At 32.5% G+C, this 19888-nt stretch overlaps 2 protein-coding genes across 3 annotated transcripts; one reads left to right on the forward strand and one right to left on the reverse strand.

The window, feature by feature from the left end:
- Positions 1-5211: 5211 nt before the first annotated feature.
- LOC11413020 (eukaryotic translation initiation factor NCBP) lies at positions 5212-9915 on the reverse strand. Its single transcript, XM_003618903.4, has 6 exons — positions 9686-9915; positions 7601-7693; positions 7405-7509; positions 7192-7269; positions 5722-5841; positions 5212-5633 (listed from the first exon to the last, which is right to left on the reverse strand). The coding sequence occupies exons 1-6, from the start codon at positions 9836-9838 to the stop codon at positions 5502-5504; spliced, it is 681 nt and encodes a 226-aa protein (XP_003618951.1). The 5' UTR covers positions 9839-9915; the 3' UTR covers positions 5212-5501.
- Positions 9916-12536: 2621 nt separating this feature from the next.
- On the forward strand, positions 12537-18564 carry LOC11412534 (5'-adenylylsulfate reductase-like 5). 2 transcript variants are annotated; one of them, XM_003618904.3, is made up of 4 exons: positions 12537-12896; positions 16813-16994; positions 17549-17673; positions 17832-18564. In XM_003618904.3, exons 1-4 carry the CDS (start codon positions 12564-12566, stop codon positions 18251-18253), a joined length of 1062 nt encoding a protein of 353 aa, XP_003618952.3. In that variant the 5' UTR covers positions 12537-12563; the 3' UTR covers positions 18254-18564. The 2 variants fall into 2 exon arrangements, with proteins under 2 accessions (XP_003618952.3, XP_024642436.1); XM_024786668.2 differs by having other exon boundaries at positions 12556-12896; positions 17546-17673.
- The last annotated feature ends 1324 nt before the right edge of the window (positions 18565-19888 follow it).

Here is a 19888-nt window from a genome sequence, read left to right on the forward strand (position 1 = left end):
GTCATGGCAGTCGCCATAGCATGCATTGTCTGAATAATTGCCATCATATCAACTCCGATTTTGGGGGGAGGTAGGTACAGCTCTTCAGGGTGCCATAGCATGCATTGTCTTAGAAAGATTCTAAGCTCTAGTTCTAACTCTTGGGTAAAAAGATATTATTATTGTTCCTACTAAACATTAAGTCCGATTCACACAATAAAAAGTCAACAGTAGGGTTTCCAGGAAAGAGAGGTGGATCACATAGACCTCTTAAATACAAAGGCTTTCCTTGTCAAAATCCCTCCCACGTGAACTTTTTACAGCACTACACCACACTCCTGCCATGCGGTTTCTAAAGTAATTATTGGGGTGCTATGTAACTTTGCTAGAACCTAAACTTATATTATAAACTTTTCAAGAATAACAATATAAGACAATTCAAAACTATCATCGTTCAAAATACAACATCATACTTCACATAAGCGTGCGTCAAACAAAAGTCGTCTCATCCCAAAAAATATTTGTCTGAGGATTATTGTTCTGATACCATTTTGTAACGTCTCAAATTTTGGCCCAAGATATTACTTGATAATAATCATTCTTTAAAAAATTAAGCTATTTTTATCTTCAAAAATAAAATTTCGTTGAGCCTTTAATATAAATAAATTTGAGAATTTTATTCACGCTATTTTATGAATATTATTTTTCCTTACCACAAGTTAATAAACAAATATTTAGTAAATTAGTGAGATAGGAAATTATATTTTTGAAGGAAAAAAATGCTTAATTTTATAAAGAACGATTATTATCAAGTAATGTTTTGGGCCAAAATCTGAGGCGATACAGATCCCCATCAGAATTTTTTCGTAAAGGGAGGAAAATAAATTGTGGGGGATTGTTGTATTTTATTTGGAATTTATTTTAAAGTTAATGATTATTAGTTATTCATTTAAAAAGTTTATTATTATTATTATTATTATTATTATATATATATACATATATATATATATATATATATATATATATATATATATATTGACTTGGTCACTTTGCAGCCAAAAACGTTTTTCTTTCATTCCTATTTTAACGTTGTATTACCAAGTCAATACTCATAACTGCACGTACGGTTTCAATTTCCACTTAAATAGGAGCCTTCTTTTATATGTATAATATAAGAGGTGGGTTTGGGTGCACAAGGTACAAAGTGCATGATAGAACATATATGTTAGCCATTTTCATCACTACATTTTATAACAAATATATATTAAGTTCCTCTGAGCATTTAAAAGTGGTTCTTATGAGACATACTGCATCGGGTAACCAATCCGAGGTGGTGAAATATTCTTAAGCCCAGTGCATTTTGCATGCCTCAGTCAAATCCGATAAGTTTCTATATTCTATAGTTTATTTTATTATGAGTTAATTTATTTGTGCTATTATTTCTTTGGTTTATTAGTTTATATAATTCTATGTTCTAATTTTTCCTACAATTTACAACCAAACGAAATATGGAGTTTGAAGGGATGTAGCAAAGCAATCAGATAGCATGCGCGCATATATATATATATATATACATACATACATACACACACACACACACACACACGCACAGTTGAAAGTAACATTTGTGAATTTATTCCTGGAAATTGTGTTAAACTTAATTTTGCATGGAAAGTTGAAAGGCAAAGGATGAAAAATGTGGGTGGCGTGTGAATATCAATCAATGACGCATCTATTACTGAAAAGCTATGATGTGGGAATTGTAGGAGGGAAACTTAAAATTTGAAATTCAAATTAGGGGTACAAATCAGCATAGATTTAATGCCATGGAAGAAGGGAGGGAAATTTTTAGGTTAGGATCAGGGTTAACTATAAGTTGACAGATTAAGCTTTATAAATAAGAGATGAGAAGAAAAGAGACGTGTTATAGATAAAATAAAGGTGATTTTAATATAAATAATTTAAGTATTATATTTAATTTTTTAAGATAAACAGAGTTTTCTTTTTTTGTTAGATGTGTACCTTTAGAATCTATATTTCACAGTTGCTAGATATATTTGAAGGTGGTCTTCTTCCTTTCAATCCTCACTCCATTAGAATACTCTTGAGAGATTAAGCTTTATAAATAAGAGATGAGAAGAAAAGAGATGTGCTATAGATAAAATAAAGGTGATTTTAATATAAATAATTTAAGTATTATATTTAATTTTTTAAGAAAAACATTTTTTTTTGTTAGATGTGTACCTTTAGAATCTATATTTCACAGTTGTTAGATATATTTGAAGGTGGTCTTCTCCCTTTCAATCCTCACTCCATTAGAATACTCTTGATCTGCTACAGTACAAATTGGTCAAGGTTAAAAATAGATGATGTGGTGAATGAAAGACTAAATATAGGAAAGAGTGAAAATAGTGGATGAATATTCATATGTGTATGTAGATGAATTTATAGGTCTATTCTTTGAAGATGTTGTATGAGTTATTATTGAAATAAAAGCATTGATGAGTTACAAAGGCTATGAAGTATATTAGGTCGACCTTACAAGAACAAATGTTTACCCCTTAACAGGTTTGACGTTTGGTGGATTGTGGAGTGGTATGGTGGACCATACCATGTGACCTCTTACACTTTGACCATTCAACATGCCTAGCTCATCTTGACTATTCATGTCATGTCAAGCTCAGTTCCACTATTCAGCATCCCTAGTTTAGCCCTGCCATTCAGCATGCCCTAACTCAGCTTGATGCTAAGCTCAACTCCATCAATCAACATATTTGAATACTATCTTATAAACGTCTTGTGTACAAATATTACCATAAATGTATATTGTGCACATGTGACTTGTAAACATTCAAGAGAATTTTTTATCAATATTAAAGATAGAACGATATGATGATTGAAACATTTGCATTTTTACAAAATGAAGAAAATAAAAATTAATGGAAATCTAAAAGCGATTGGATGTTAGCACATGCTTGTCTCGAGTATTCTTTCTTGACATAAGTAACCTACAAATCTTCCATTTGCTAGTCGAGATTAGAACGAAGTCGAACACTCGTTTTTATATGCATCTTTGATTCTTGCAGCAAGATCATCAAAGGTAGATCGTACTAGATCAAGAGCTTTAATAATTTCGACCTTCTATGCTCTTTCCATGTTGAAAATTCCCCTTTGAAGAAGAAATTCTTTCACCAACAATGTGTTCTCTTTCAACAAGATTAGCGCTTTTTGTTTTAACTTTTCTTCTTTTGATATGAAGACGGTCCACTACATCAAGAGCGGCAACATAAGATTCATGGATTACATCAAACAAATCAACAACGACCTTGGTGGTGGATACATCATCATGAAAGATTTTAGCAATCATTTGGAGTACAACCAGCAAGCCATTCTAGTTGCACTTCAAATTATTACTAACATCATTCATGATAATGTATCCATCATCAAGGTTGTGATTGATATGTTTGATGAAACTCGTGAATCTAATGTTATCGTTCTTGACGTAGTGGACCGTCTTCGTACCAAAAGACAAAAATTTAGAACAAAAAATGTTAATTTTGTTGAACAGAAACACATTGTCGATGAATGACTTTCTTCTTCAAAAGAGAATTTACAACATGGAAAAACAAAGAAGATCGAAATTGTAAAAGCTCTTGATCTGGCACGATCTACGTGAGAGGGTCTTGATGCAAGAATCAAAGACAATAGTATTCATAATATGAAAGTGTGCTCATAATATAAAGGATTTTAGCAATCATTTGGTGTACAACCAACAAGCCTTTCTGGTTGCACTCCAAATTATTGTTAACACCCTTCATGATAATGTATTTGCAACTAAATGATGCAAGAATCAAACAATTCATATTATGAACATTATTGGCATGCTCTCTAAAACTTACTAGTATTCATAATATCAATTGTTTGCTCATGTTAATAACTCCTAGCTAGATGCTAACTTGTGTGTTGCTTGGTAGAATTGAATATAATGTTTGTGTATAAAATTTATAAACAGTGTAATACTATGTTTGTGAAAGCAACATGCTATGGATCAAAACTTGAATTCATATAGTAATTAGTCAACGACAAGTATGTTATAGCTATGTGTTATAGATAAAATAAAGGTGATTAATATAAAAACTTTAGGTATTATATTTAATTTTTTAATAAAAAAACATAGATTATTTTGTTTGTTGTTGGATGTGTACCTTTCAATCCTCAGTCCATTGCAAACTCTTCATCTGCTACACTACATATTGGTCAAGGTTAAAAATAGATGATGTGGTGAATGAAAGACTAAATATAGGAAAGAGTGAAAATAGTGGATGGATCTTCATATGTGTATGTAGATGAATTTATAGAACTATTCTTTGAAGATGTTGTATGAGTTATATTATTGAAATAAAAGCATTGATGAGTTACAAAAGCTATGAAGTATATTGATGGATCAATTGAATTGAGAGATAAGTTGGAGTTGAAATTGGGAAACATATATGAAATAACAGTACATGGGCAAGTGAAAATATAGTTGTTACGTAAAAGAAGTAATGGAAGCAAAACAGAAGAAATATGTTTTGGAAGGTTCAAATTCATAAAATAAATGATGTGGCACAAATAATATTATGTGACGTACAAAGCAATGAGGTGTCGGTAAAGAATTACGGAGTTTATAATTATAATAGATCAAATGCATTTTAAAGTCTTTTAAGTTTAATGTTTGTACTTCTGATTAGTCATTTTAGTTTTTAGTTTCAAATCGGTCATTTATGTCAGGAAAAAAGTGAGCAAGTCATAAAATATATGCACCATTACCTTATTTTCATCAACTTAAATTAAAAGTGCTTATGAATGTTTATTACCATTCAAATTCAAGCTCTCAAAACTAGGTTCTATTATTCAGTCTTAGTTTAAAACAAATTTATCAATGACTTGATTAATAATGTTATTGATGAAATATTTACATGTAAAATAGAATTGAATTGGAAAACAATAAGTAGAAAATGCATGTAAATAATCATGTTTGATGAGAAATACTTTTTGAACCTTCCACCTCAATGTCGGCAGAAAAAAGGCAATTTGTTTTAAAAAAGAAATTACAGGACTAACTTGTTTACTTTTCCAAACATAAAGGATCAATTTGAAACTAAAAAACTTAAAACTAATCCGGTACAAACGTTAATACTATAATAGTAGATTAGTATTTCTCCACATTCATGGATTGATCAATCTGTCATATGGATGAAAAGTGTTATGATCCTTTCCTTCAGCAAGGTGAAAAGCAACAAGAGTAAAGTTATTTACAATAACCAAGACAAAACACAAATTATAAAATTAATCTTCAAGTAACGAAATTAACATAAATCAGTCATAAAATTGATGTCTGGAAATTTAATTCAAAAGTCGAAACCAGTCCTGAAACACCCAACAACATTAGGTTGCGGCCAATGTTCAAAAGGCAGCGTCACAAGCTGCGATAGTATACAATAGCATCAACCGACGGGACTAGGACAAACACAGATGTATCTCTAGCCTCTCAACCAAGTGTTCCTGTAAGATGAATTGTCTCGAAGAGAAGCATCATGTGGTTTGTACTCCATAACATAGCCGTGAGGAAGCTTTAGGTGACGCTTGATCGAATCTCTCAAAGCCATTACAGCCTGCGTGAAAAACCAGAAATGTTATTAAGGACAGGTATGAATACAAATATATAACGCACACACGTATAGGGTCGGTGAAGATGCCAACCTGATGATCAGAGGCATTGCGATTCCAGACACTCACTATGTCCTCGTTGAATCGAATGCTTAGTACTGCACCACAAATGTTATCACCATAATCAAGTTGGTCACCCACCAAGGCAAGCACCTGCATTTGGCATGAAATAATATTACAAATCTCAAGTCTCCAACAATAAAAAACAGAAATGTAATTTTAATCCAGGGCATAGATGATGAAATCGAATTCACCAAGCAAGAGAGATTTCAAATGGTAATTTGGCTGATCCATAACTAACATAAATAAATAAACTTAAAAACAGAGCAAGAAGGACTTTAGATCAACAAAATCACGTCGAAACCAAATAAAGATCATAATAAATATCATTTGGTAAATCGACACGACAGTTTTCCTTTTTAATGTTAACTTCCAAAGAACCAGCATTATTCAACCAGGAAATATAAACAACCAAGAGCATATTATGCAGTGAACTCTTCACTAAACAAAGGAAATCATAAACACTTATACATAAAATAAAAATCATAAGCACTGATTCAACATGCAGAAGGGGACACAGCTCTAGTTATCGCATGGCCTATGAGGTTCCCCACAATTTGGACAACACTGGTTTACATCATATAGTGAAGAGTTAACATTTGTGTGGAAAATAAAAGAAATGTAATCTACAGAAATTCGAACGTTGATTAAAATTAATGAAGGCCAAGCAACTTTTTTTTTTTTTTACGATTGCAACTCAAATTTCACTAAAAGATCAATGATGAAAAATGTAAGAGCAACCAACCATCCCAACTGTTTCTAAATGGATTAGGTGTGAGTAGTTTTATAATAACTCCAACAATACAATGGTTGCTTTAGATAATATTATTATTACATAGCATACACATGAATAGAATAAAGATCTACGAACCAGAAAACTTGATGTCCCTTTCAAAATGTATATTACACAACAAAATAGGACAAACAATAACAAAACCAAAAATAAACTTGTTGAAGACAGTGTTAGGAAAATGTTTAACAATGGTGAAATCAGATATTGTTTGAAGTTTGAAATGACACTCATTATCCCCACAGACCTTCAACAATCAACACAAATAAAGGCCTAGCTGTTCCAATTGACATAGGGTTCACATGCAGATCTGTATGAACTATAATACATTTTTATCTTAAAAAAACTTTTTATTTTGTTACTTTAATTTTTCAGTAACTTCATATAGAGGAGGGCCTTTAAACTTGAACACAAATCTGTTTAACTGAAGTTTTGCCAACATCAAACCAGTGCACTATGAAGTAATTCAAGGACAACACTCTAAATATATAAACTGGAATGGAATATAAGAATATGTTGTTGTCTTCAGTTTCAGTTATGGCAAAAAGCAACGAGACTAACATTTCAGACCTATAGACGAGGATTTCAAATACTTGAATATTCTATCTATCATTGGCATCGAAAATTTATATATCACAGCAAATTTCACTAACCAGATCCTCCCAAAAGCGACCTGAGACAGCCTTTTTGAATCGTATAATCCATTTTCCACCATTGCAGTTAGCAGAGTCCTTCAAAAAAGGCACACAGTAAGTCAAAGCAAATTAAACAACATTCGAACAAACTTCTACCTTTCTCCCTCCAGAACAGAACAAATTATCAATACCATGAAATTGAAATATAAGCCAAAGCCATAAAGTATCTACCTCCCATAAAGGACGAATTCCTTCTTTGAAAAGATGCAAATCTGTTGGAATAGGCAAAGAAGAAGGACGAGCAAGATGGCAATAGCAGACCCAAAATCCTTCAACCTATTAACAAAAATAATTGTCACAGTAAGAAAATCTACAATCTACAATGAAGATTGAACATAAATCCAACACAATACATCAAACATCTTACCGTACTGAATTCAACAATCTTCTTAATGTTATCCTCGTATGATTGGTTTCGAATTCCAGGTACCCGACGAGTGTACCAAAACACAAATTTGCTCTGATCAAGGAAATCACCAACACAATAAATCAACCAAAATGTCAAAATTCACTAAGAGCCCTTCCCAACAAGATGAGAGAGAGAGAGAGAGACATAAACCGCCCAATATTATTCAAGCATTAAGAGAAAAATAATTATCTTAACATATCTGTCTCAATGAAGAACAACCCAATACAGCAAACATATAATTCTCAATCAATTAATCCAAAAACAAAATAACTTCAAAAGTCAAATTGCACGATTTTGGGAGACATAGTGATATATCAAAGCAAACTACTCTTACACAAAACCTCAACAAAACAACCCTAAATCTTAATTCCTTCACCATCTTCTAAGAGCTCCAAGTTTATGTGATGATAATACTACCAAAATATTAAGTCATATTTTGGTAAATAACATAAACTCGCAGCCCAAAAAAAATCAATTTTGTCAACAAATTGCACCTCAACATGTCAATGAGTTAATTAAGTCAGAACCCACTAAACTTTGTTGTATCTCTTTACACACAAGGAGCACATCATTCATAAAATAATCTATGGTGCAAGCAGCTAAAATGTGGATCTAAATCAACAAAATCTACTTCTAGTTCTATCACATATACAAATTCGAATTTCATAATTCATTTACCCACTCAAATCTCGTATACGTATGACGTTACAATTTATTTATTTTTTAAAAAAGGAAAATAAAATAAAAACTCTAAGGTAACAATCAACTTCAAAGGTCAAATGGAAAATTTTTGGGATGCATAATGATATATCAAAGCAAGCTACTCTTACTCAAAACCTCAACAAAAGTAAAAAACAACCCTAAATCTTAATTTCTTCACCATCTTTAAAGAGCACTAAGTTTGTCATAAAAAATAACAATAACCACAGCCCAAATATTAAGGCAGACTTTGGTGAATAACAAAACCCACAACCCAAAACTTCCAATTTGGTCATCAAATGGCACCTCAACATATCTGAGTTAATGCCTGTGAAGCATAGATACAGACACCACACGGGTAATAATTTGAGATAATGAAAGTGATTATGTAACTACATGTGTCGGTGTTGGACTCCGAGTCTAACACAAGTCGTACATTAGACATGCCTTTAATTTGAAGTGTAGATGCTGCATAAGTTAATAATGCAACAATCCAATAAACTGTGCTGAACTTTCTTTTGACACAAAGAGCGCATATCACACAAAAAATGGTGAATAACAAATACCCACAACCCAAAACCTTCAGCCTAATCATTAAATTGCACCTTAGCATGTCAATGAGTTAATATTAAGGAAAATATCCAATAAATTGTGCTGATCTTTCTTAACACACAAAGAGCACATCATCCATACTCATCAATATAATAATCTACTCTATGGTGAAAGAAACTACAAAATGGATCTAAATCGTCGGAATCTTTTTTATTTTTGTGTCGAATGGCCTAGTAGCGAGAATCAAGTGGGGAATTCAGGGTTCGAACCTAGGCCCCAACACATCAAATGTCCTTGCAACTACCAATTGAGTTGCACTTACAGGACAAATCATCCGAATCTATTCTTATCACATATATAAGTTCGAATTTCATTACCCCATTAAATCTTTTTTTTAAGTGAAACTATAAAACGGATCTAAATCGTCAAAATCATTTTTTTTGGGTCCAACACATTAACTATCCCACAGGCTGCAGCTACCAACTAAGTTGTACTTACACGACAAATTGTCGGAATCAATTCCTATCCTATCATATCTAAAAATTCTAATTGTACTTACAGGGCAAATCATCAGAATCTATTCACATCACATCAGCAAGTTCAAATTTCAATTACCCACTTAAATCCCATATATAAAGTCACCATTTTTTTATCCCTCCACAAAAAAATCACAATTTTTTTAAAAGATAAAAATTAAACTACAAAGATTGCAATCAGTATCAAAATTAACCTAATAAAAAAACAAATTAATAATAATAATCAATAATAATTAGAGTTTTTTTTTTGAAGAACCTTAAGAGGGTGAAGACCAGCTTTGAGTTCACGAGATTGTCGTTCTTCGGTTTCTTTGACGTTGTAAGAATCAGAAGAATCGACGATTTGGTGAGTGTTTTCGGTGTTGTTTTCTGATGCGTTGTTGTTGTTCTTGGATGATGTGAAATCCATTGTTGTTTGTTGAAAACCCTAATCCCCTTTTTGATTCGTTGATTTTATAGACTAAAATGATAAAGAGGGAGATTGTCAAATGGGTTGGTAGGGTTTATATATGTGCTACCATCTTTTGATTTTTTTTCTCTTTATTTTATTTCAAAAAAAAGAAGGTCGTTAGGACAAACTACAAATCGATCGAGACGTAAAATAAATATTAACATGATACTCTTATAATAGGTTAACACAACTAGATAGATAATGACTAATATAATAAGTAGTTGTGGGTAGGTAAAAGGCGTGACCCATGAATTAGTCTGTAATTTGGTTGTCATCTATAAGGTGATGACTTTACAGAGACGATCCATAAAAATACTCAGAATTACAATATCAAATTAATATTAAAAAAAAACAAACAATTTTGATGTTGTGTAAGTGTTTTCTCCCATTTTGAGTGTTTTTATTGGTTGTTAGTATAAAGTTGTTTTACATCGACTCTCCACCACCTTTCGGGTCCCGTTCGAGAGAGGAGGGAAATGGAGAGATTTTAATGAAAGGATGAGAAAGGAGGATATATTAATGAGCTCATAGTGTTCGAATCTATGGTCATTCGTTCGTGTTTTTATATCAATTTTTTATTTGATAACTTTAATTGTATTTTTTGTCTCTCTATTTTTACCATTTTATAAAATTGGTCCTTTTATTTTAAAAAATTGATAATGTTGGCCTCTCAATCAAATACTTGATCTAAAATATGGTGATATGACGTGCTTTAAATGAAATTTTCAAGGGAAGTTTTATACAATTTCATTGATGTTGATCTTCTCATCACTAGATCATATATCACGTCATTTAATACATCACATCACCAATTTTTAAAAATGAAATGATAACAACATAGGAATCAAAATTGCATATACCACCTAAAAATAATCATCTTATTAGTCGATCTCAACAAACAAGTGATTAGACTATTAGACGAGAAAGTCTCTTAGTCCAATGAAGGTAAAAGACGAGAAAGTCTCTTAGTCCAATGAAGGTAAAACAATGCTAGATTAGTCGAGCGAATGACTTTTCTGAAGACCATTAACTTAGAACAAGGGTCCTTAGAGCATCATAACTGAATCAAAACATAGTGGGATTGTGCAGTGATGCAATAAACTCGCATCACTCGTTCTTAGCACCACTAACTGCTAAGAGCTATGGGAGAATACACGATCTATGCTAGAGCTATGCACCAACGATTATGTCAACATATCATCCCGAGAAAAAGAAGACCGAAGTCGAACATGGTTCGCCATGATCCCACTAACAAGGGAGCTAACATGCATAACCCACTCAATTAGTTGAGTAAAGGTTCTACATTGTAGGCCATGCCATTTGACTAATAAACTTATTTTTTTAATATAAATGTCACATCACATATCAATTAGACACATCCAACCAATTAAACAAGTTTTTTTGTTGCATTTTTATCCATTTAGCTTTTTTCATTTATCTTTATTTAATCCATTTCTTAGTGTAGCTTAAAAAACCAAAAAACAATCGTGATAACACTTTGATTGAGAAGTTAGGGAACCCACATTTAAGGGATATAGTTCGTTAACCCACCCCCGTAGGTCTGGTGGTGTTGGTGTGAGACATTGGTGTGTGCTCTTCGTTAAAGTCTCACGTTCGATTCTTCCCGATGTCAGTTTGTGTGAGCTAGTTTAGTTTCTTAAAAAAAAGGGATATAGTTCCTCTCTCAGCGTTAATCGCTTGAAGCCAAGAAAATCACAGTTGAGAAGATTCAACTGACCTTAACTATTTTCAGCTTCCATCAACAAAATTGGCACGCTTTGTGGGACAATACGTTAATCATATGCACTTGAGATTTGAAAATAGTCTCAGCAGTATGAACACGGTTGTCATCTTCAACAACCTTAAAGTCAAAACAATATCGCTTGTAGGAGCCTTCGCAAACATTGAAAATGCCAACTTCTATGACTCATTCTGGCGTTTTTGAGGAAACAACTCCATTGAGACTCTAGTAATAATGGTAATGTTTGTCATTAGACAACAAACTGACATGATGATACATAACATCAAGTATGAATTCACTAAACAACTTGTTGACTTCGTGAAGCCCATTGTTCAAAATGAGTTTCAATAAGTCAAAAATTTAGAGGTTATGCAATCCAATTCTAACGACAATCCAGTCACCAATACTCTAGAATGTGTACAAAGAAACCAATATCAAACATATGTTATTGCTCAAAGAGATATGTTATTTGAACAACTATTTTATTGGATAACTTGTGGGACAACTAAAATATACAAAGAAATGTAGGTTTTGGCACAAAATCAAAACAAAAGAGAAAGAAAACAAGAACATGATGTGAGAATGAAAGAAAAAAATGTCATAAAAGTTATCAAAAAATAGTTGTTTAAATATCATTTCTCTTACTCAAAACTATCTGTATCAGTGATTAGCTCAGTTGGTATGGACAATGCATAATATATGTAAAGTTCGGAGTTCAAACTCAGACCACCAAAAATAAAAACAACTATATCGGTAGGACGTAAGGTCAATCAATTCATACACAATTAACACTTCCTACATTTTATTTCTAGCTCAAGTATACGATGCTTATAACCGGTCTAAGGAAATACATAACCATAATAAGTTCATAACCACATATTCCACAAATTATTATTTTTTCCTTGTTTAAAAAAGCTCAAATAAAAGAGAATAGAATAAATTATGACATCATATTCCATTTCCCAATTCAATTCCCATTATACTAAGCTGCAAACTGCTTTTCCTTTTCATCACCATCAAATTCAACCACCGCCACAACACACAACACAACACCGAAACAAAAACCTTATTCCCGTTTTACCCTTCCGTTTTTCACTTATTTCCCATCCTTACCCTTCCATGGCTTCTCCGCTTCTTCCTCTTCTTCTCTCCATAACCGCTTTCTCCGTCCTCCAATCCACCTCCGCTTCCGCTTGCATCCCTCCACCACCTTCCTTTCTCTTTCATCTTCAATCTCAATGTCCAACCTTCATCCAATCCAATCCTCCTCTTCAGGTTCCTCTTCCTCACCCTAATTTTTCTATCTTATTTTCATGATTTTTTATGCTGGTGTAATTTTCATGATTTGGATCAATTTTGCTGTTTATTGATTAATTAATTTCTAGATATTTAGATTTTTTATGTTTAATTATTATTATTATTATTATTATTATTATTATTATTATGTGAAATTGGATAGTAATTTGTTCGATAGTGGACGGAATAATTTTTTATCAGACTTTACTGACCTTCCGGCTGAACTCTGGATTATCAGGGCCACTTTCCTGAGAATCGGATGGTTAACAGTTAACACACAAAATATTAATTTACTCCAGTGGATTTTGTTTAAATTTTGATTAATTATGTGAAAAGGGATAATAATTAGGATAGTGGTTTAGATTGGGATGTTGAAGGAGTATTGTGTAGGTGATTTAGGGTTTGATTTATCATTTATCTTACTAATGAGATTAATCACTAATATTTGCCTATGGCAAAATTGATTTAGGGCCCGTTTGGATCAGGCTTATTTTGAGCTTATGCAAATAAATAAGCTTTTATGTATTATTCATAAGTTTGTAAATGTAGTTTATGAAAAAATAATTTATAGATACAATTTTCATTAGTGGGAACTTACAAATTAGCATAAAAGCCTATTTATTTGCATAAGCTCAAAATAGGCCTATTCCAAACAGGCCCTTAATGTGTGTCTGGTTATGCGGTGACAAAAATTGATTTTAATTTTCTGCAGTGACAAAAATTGGTTTTGAATGAATTGAGTTAATGTAAAAGTGGTTTATGTTTCAATTTTGATTAGTATGTGAAAATGGATAATAATAGGTTGGGGACTCTGAAAGAGTGTTATTTAGGAGATTCAGAGTTTGATCTATGCTACTTACAAAACTAAGCACTAATATTTGTCAGTCTATGGAAAAGTAGATTCAGCGAGTGTTTGGTTTTGTTGTGGCAAAATTTTATTTTAAAAATGGATAATAATTAGCTGGTATATGTTGGAATGCCGAAGGAGTATTATGTAGGGGATTTAGAGTTCGACCTCTGCAACTAACAAAATTAACCACTATGGAAAAATAGATTACATGTGTGTGTGTTTGGTTTTGCGGTGACAAAAGTTGATTTTGAATGAATTGGTTTTGTAAAATTGATATTAGTTAAAATTGAGTTGCTTGTAAAGTGGTTTATGTTTGATCAAATACTACAAGTGAGTTGAAACTTAAATGTTGAATGTCAAAATCAAATTTGAAAAAAAAAAACTGCTACAAATCATAGTTTTAAGTTAGAATCAATTCAGAAGGAAAAGTCAATTTTTATTGGTAAAACATACAAAAATGTCAAAATCGATTCTACACGTTTATAATCAATTTTGGTACCTCTAAAAATGGAACCAATTATACAATTCACATTTTATTTTATTTTTGAAGATTTCTGATTTTGTAGAATTGGGAATAACATAAGTATTGGAGTAAAGGCAGGTTGGGGTAGTTTCATGTAATATTTTTAGTTTGGAATTTTTTGGAAATGCTTTTCTATTTTATAGCAAACACTTGAATTTATTGTAGTGTCCTTTCTTTGGACTTTTTAGATTTTTTGTTTCCACTTTAGTGAAGGGTAGTCATCACTATGCTTTATTGCTTAGAATGGACTCAATTATTGTACTGCTTTACTGTTTGTGCTTTTTGTATCAATTGTTCTATCAGGGTCAGTTTTGTTGGAAAAGCAGAAGTTGGCTAGTTCTAGAAAGTTAATTTTTTTAGAGATGTCATTTTTCTGAGTTCATGATTGAGGATTTAATAAAGCCTTACCAGTGGAGAGTAATTAGTAACTTTGGTCCCTAACCATGTGAGTTGCTGTCTTGACAGTCAATGAATATTTATTGAAATTACAAAAACATCCCCCAGTGTCTCTCTCTCTCTTGTTAGTAATTTTGTGGACCGAATTGAGTAACAGTAGACACATTCGACGACTAAACTAACTAATGAGACATGTTTTTGCAATTTTGAATCTTTGATACATTTTATGACTATTATGAATCTGTGATAGTGCTTAACACATGTAAGGACCAAAATCACTGGTTACCCTTTTGTGGAAAATAAGATGATGTTAACTTCTATTATCTTCTGAATCATGTGACAAATGACAACAATTAGACCGCTCTCTTCCAGAAAGAAAGAAATAACACTCCTGTGAGTTGTATAAATGATTATATTTTTTGTCAAGTAAATAGGTCAGATTTTGATTATTTCAATGAGTCATTCACAAACTGCAATTGTAGTCCCATTTTCTATAACTTTTATTTTGGTGTGGCGTGCCAAATTGAGTTAATAGTTGGAAGCTCTGTTTTAATGGATTTAGCAAGAAAGGGATAAAAATGCGCAGGAGTGAAAATCAGATGGGAGGGGAAATTTCTCGAGGAAGAAATAGAGACATGATGGCAGCCTATTTGGTCGTGCATGAAGCTTAGGTGATGAAGGTAACTAGTAAAGAAGTAGGCCAACAGCTGAAATTAAGAAGAAGAATCAATGCAAAATTTAACAGTCAAGCCAAAATGAACCATAGACAATAAAAAATTCACTATGAATAATACGCAACTACTCAAATCCCTATCCCATTACACCCTGTGCCTGACTAACAACAACCTGAATTCACAGACTTAAAATTCATTTAGGTCGCACTGCCAATTTATTGGGTTAGGCTGCATGTCTTGTCAAGCTCAAAATGCTAAGAAGGTCTTCTTTTTATATGCTTAGCATGGAACTGTAGTTGTGGGTTTGGCAATATTCAACATGATCTATAACCTTAAACTATTAGGTTTGTGTGCAATTTCACTTTTATAGTCCTCAATTAGTCAATTCCTTTCCGATAAGGGATTTCTTAATTTGTTCTTCTATTTTCCAGACGACCTTTTTAGTGATAGGAAACTTGCTTGTCTGATTGTTTTTGTTTTAATGGTAGCTTTCCTAGAAGTTAATCAGAAAAGGAAATTGTTGTCTTAAATATTATTTGGGGGTTAGGGACTTGAGTTCGTAATTGTCCTTGTTTCTTCATTGCAAAATGATTTGGCTGGATTTGAAATGTTTATCGGACTGTATTGAAAATGACAAGAATTTCTCCTTTGAATAGTATTAGATTTATTTGAGATTGGAATTTTGAATTGGTTATTGAGTTCAAGCAAATGGTCTCTTTTTGTGGACTGGAGTGACCATATTAAAGCAGAGAAAGAGAGAGATTTGGTTTGGAACTGTGTATTTTTTGGTTCATTTTGGTGGTGTAAAAATCAAAGGTGGGACTCTGCGGCTTTTGTTTTCTTTCCATGCGCCATGCTTTGCTTTTCTCTCATTTAGTTAGGGAAGTTATTAGTTAATGGGATTGTTAGGATTATCATGTATCAATAGGAAGGTTTTGGAGTTAGAAGGATAATTTTTTAATATTATAAAGATTTGTAAATAGAGTAGTGACGCTATTGCGAAGGGTAAACCCTTGGAGGAGAGAAATCTCTCCTATTCTCGTTTGTCCTTTCTCAATCTTTCAATAAAATTGTTCGTTCCTTTCATATCAATTTTTTGGTTCCTAACAATTAATATACCATACCATGCTGGCCTGGTGGTGTTGGCTTGGGACCTTGGAGTTGTAGCGTGCTCTTCCTCAAGGTCTCGGGTTAAATTCTCCCTGGTGCCAATTTGGGTTGGTTAATTTAACTTTTCTAAAAATAAATACCATACCATGTCTGGCATTTTATTTAATTTTAATTTATTGTATTTTGTCATTACGTTTTTGCGATTTAGAGTTTAACATCTCGTAATTTGGACAAATAGTTACATAGATTTATTGACTGAGTTATGTTTTGCTGACTAATGCTAGTTTGCATATTCTGATTTCTGATGAAAAAAGTATTTAACTTTTCATTTGATTTATTCAGGTGGATGGAAATTTCATTGACGAAGTTCTATCTGGTAGAAAGATGATCGAGTCTGTCTCTATACTCTTCTATGCTTCCTGGTGCCCATTTTCCTGCAGAATGCTTCCTAAATTTGAAGCTCTTAGTTCCATGTTTCCGGAAATAGAGCATTTGGTTATTGAGCAATCATCAGCTTTACCAAGGTTTTTAAGCTATCCCCGTTCTATTTTTAATTTCCTGGATAATAATTATGAACTCAATTTATTGTGTTGTATGGTATGCTATATCTGATTGGTTTTAAAAAATATAGCATACTGGTTCAGCAATACCTGAGTTTCCTATTTGGTTAGGCTAAATGAAGCCATTAAGTAATTTTTAATCAATGTTTTAAAAACCGGACTGAAGAATGAACCAGTGAGAAATTCAGACCATGATTCAATTGGTTCAATCTCAACCACAGTTGAATTTGATGATGATAAAAAATAAATAAATAAACGAGTAAGTAAGTATTAAAAAGAAGGTAGATGAACCAACCATGGTACAATCAGATTGCTGTACAACTGGGATCAAATCAGTTAGCGAACTGGCCGGTTCTTGGTTTGGTTTTTAAAACATTGTTTTAACTACACTTTGTTTCATTTTTTACTTTGTATCTTGTAAGTGAATTTTATTTCAGTAGAACCTATGGCACTATTCAGTTAGCTATGGTTATAAATAAATGTTGATGCCTAAATTTGCTTTGTTTTGCTCTTAGCAGCTTATATTCAAAATATGGAATCCATCGTCTGCCTTCAATTATACTCGTGAACCAGACCTCAAGGTTGAGATATCGTGGTCGAAATGATATTCTCTCTCTAGTGGAGTTTTACGAAAGTAATACAAGTAAGCACATCCTGATTCTTGCTTGAAAACTTACAATGCATTATTTTGTACAGCCATTTTTAGAGCAACAACTCGCGTGAATTCTAAGAAACTTCAGTGACTTATAACAGCCTTATAATGTAAACTTACACCTGTATTTACCTGTGTGTCTGTCTCAGGATTTGAAGCAAGTAGTAATATTGCTATCGATCAACCAAGCAGCATGATGAGCGAAGAGAATTTTAGCCTGAACCTGAAGTCGTTGATGGGTCTGTCACTTAAAGAAACATTAAGAAGAGAACCCTACTTAGTGTTCTCTGTGATGTTTATTTGTTTGAGGATACTTCTTTTTGTCTTTCCCAAGATCCTATCACGTCTCCGAGCTTTCTGGGTTTCCTGTATTCCTCATCTGAACATGCAAATATTCGGCGAGACAAGCCAAGTGATGGGACGCGTGCTTCAAGTGATTGATGTGAGGAGGATTTGGACAAAGCTAGGACTATGCAAGACGAGGAATTTTCACGAGAGGGCTAGGAGTGCTCGGGTTTGGGCTTCGTCTTTGGCTTCTGTTTCTCTGGGTGAGTCATCATCAGCTAGATAATCATTCCAAGGTTTGAATTAACAACCTTACGATGTCGTTATGAGGGAAGTTAAGAGTTTACTTTTATCATATAATATCTTCAAGCTGTAGGTGATGCTTGCATTACATAGTCTCTCTCTCTTTCTCTCTCTCTCTTGCTGATTTTATTGGTAGAGATGATAGGCAAATGTTGGTTTGTGTTTGAGTTGGGTTTTGTGAGGAAGGAACAGGCTTGTAAATTTGAGAACTGTTTTCCTTTTTGTGTAAATTAGTTGTTTCTTAATGGAATTATAGACACATGTTGTAATATGAGCATCCTTCCCCTTCTCTCATACACTGATTTGAACCTCAACTAACACCATTGTTTCTGAAGTCTTGAAAAAGAAACTGTCGGTGTTCGAATGAGGGAAATTACAACTAAAATGGGTAAACAATATAGATAGTAGTAAAGGTTCATGAAATCAATGTTTAAAAAATTGAACTAACATTGAACCAACAAGACTTATGAGTCATTGTTCAATCGGCTTAAACTGATCAAATTGGGTCGAACTGAAGAACCATAGTAAAGGCTGAGGTTCAACCAGTTGAACTACATGATTTGGTTTGGTTTTTAAAACGCGCGATGAAATACATTGTGAGTGATATTAATCTTTCAATGGAACTCATGCCGTTTATAGCATATTGATCACTAGGTGTTTATGGCGAAATCCCATGGCTGTGTTTCTTGTAAACTTTCATTCCCTGAATTTGTAGTAAAAATCTTTTGAAGTTGATGTATTTGTTTAAAAATTTGAACCTGATACATTTACTTTGTTTGTCATTTTTGTTTATATTCGAGACCGAAGTAATAGTTATTTGAAATTAGACCATGAATAAAATTTACTTAATGTGACAAACAATTAAGATATTCTTAAAACTAATGGTCAAATTTGTGCAGTTATTGTTATGTTTATTTTAAGGATTCATTCTATATTATGGAAAGAAAAAAAAAAAAGATTCATTTCACAATAGGTGTATAAATAGCCACACATGCTTCAACATTCTATGAGAAGTTAACCATTTTTTTCTTTGCAAAACACGTTGAATTATAATGAAAGCTTTGTTGAAAATGACATTGAAGTTTGTGGTGTTTTTGGTTGCTTGCAATGATCCTTGTTGGAAGTGCAAGTGCCATATGTTCCACCAGAAATTGCATATCCTGATTGCATCCCAAATTGCTATTTCTACAATAATGCCCTTATGTTTGGGGTTAGTTCTACAATAATAAATATTATTATTTTAAATAAGGGTTAGTTCTGAAATAATAATCGTGTATTTGAGAAAGACTCGTTTCATATATGTAATAATTGGATTTGTATAATAATAAGTGAAAAAGATCATCATCTCCATTTCTTATTACAGGAGACGATTCATTTTTTAGATGATTGAATAATTGATATATCTAATCTAATGATAGATTAAATTCATCACTTATTCATTGAAATACATTAATTTTGTTCCCCTCAAAAAACAAAGTTAGACATGTCCGTTTTGTAAACATAAGTGAATCATCATTTTGGTTCTTGATATTGCAAAATATGGTCAAACATTCATTATAATGAGGAATGCCTCATTTACTAAAGAGTGTGTTGTTAGCATTCCTCATTTATCAAAGAG

This window comes from Medicago truncatula, chromosome 6 (genome assembly GCF_003473485.1).
Source record: "Medicago truncatula cultivar Jemalong A17 chromosome 6, MtrunA17r5.0-ANR, whole genome shotgun sequence".
NCBI classification, from domain to species: Eukaryota; Viridiplantae; Streptophyta; class Magnoliopsida; order Fabales; family Fabaceae; genus Medicago; species Medicago truncatula.

What these genes read in the sequence shown, in the direction of transcription:
- LOC11413020 (XM_003618903.4), bottom strand. Translation starts at nt 9,838, where the DNA reads ATGGATTTCACATCATCCAAGAACAACAACAACGCATCAGAAAACAAC. An exon ending in GAATTCGTCCTTTATGGGAG is followed by an intron (nt 7,270 to 7,404) that starts GTAGATACTTTA and finishes CCTTTTTTGAAG; the next exon opens with GACTCTGCTAACTGCAATGG. An exon ending in GCAATGCCTCTGATCATCAG is followed by an intron (nt 5,634 to 5,721) that starts GTTGGCATCTTC and finishes TTTTTCACGCAG; the next exon opens with GCTGTAATGGCTTTGAGAGA.
- LOC11412534 (XM_024786668.2), top strand. Translation starts at nt 12,564, where the DNA reads ATGACATCATATTCCATTTCCCAATTCAATTCCCATTATACTAAGCTG. An exon ending in AATCCAATCCTCCTCTTCAG is followed by an intron (nt 12,897 to 16,812) that starts GTTCCTCTTCCT and finishes TGATTTATTCAG; the next exon opens with GTGGATGGAAATTTCATTGA. An exon ending in GTTTTACGAAAGTAATACAA is followed by an intron (nt 17,674 to 17,831) that starts GTAAGCACATCC and finishes TGTCTGTCTCAG; the next exon opens with GATTTGAAGCAAGTAGTAAT.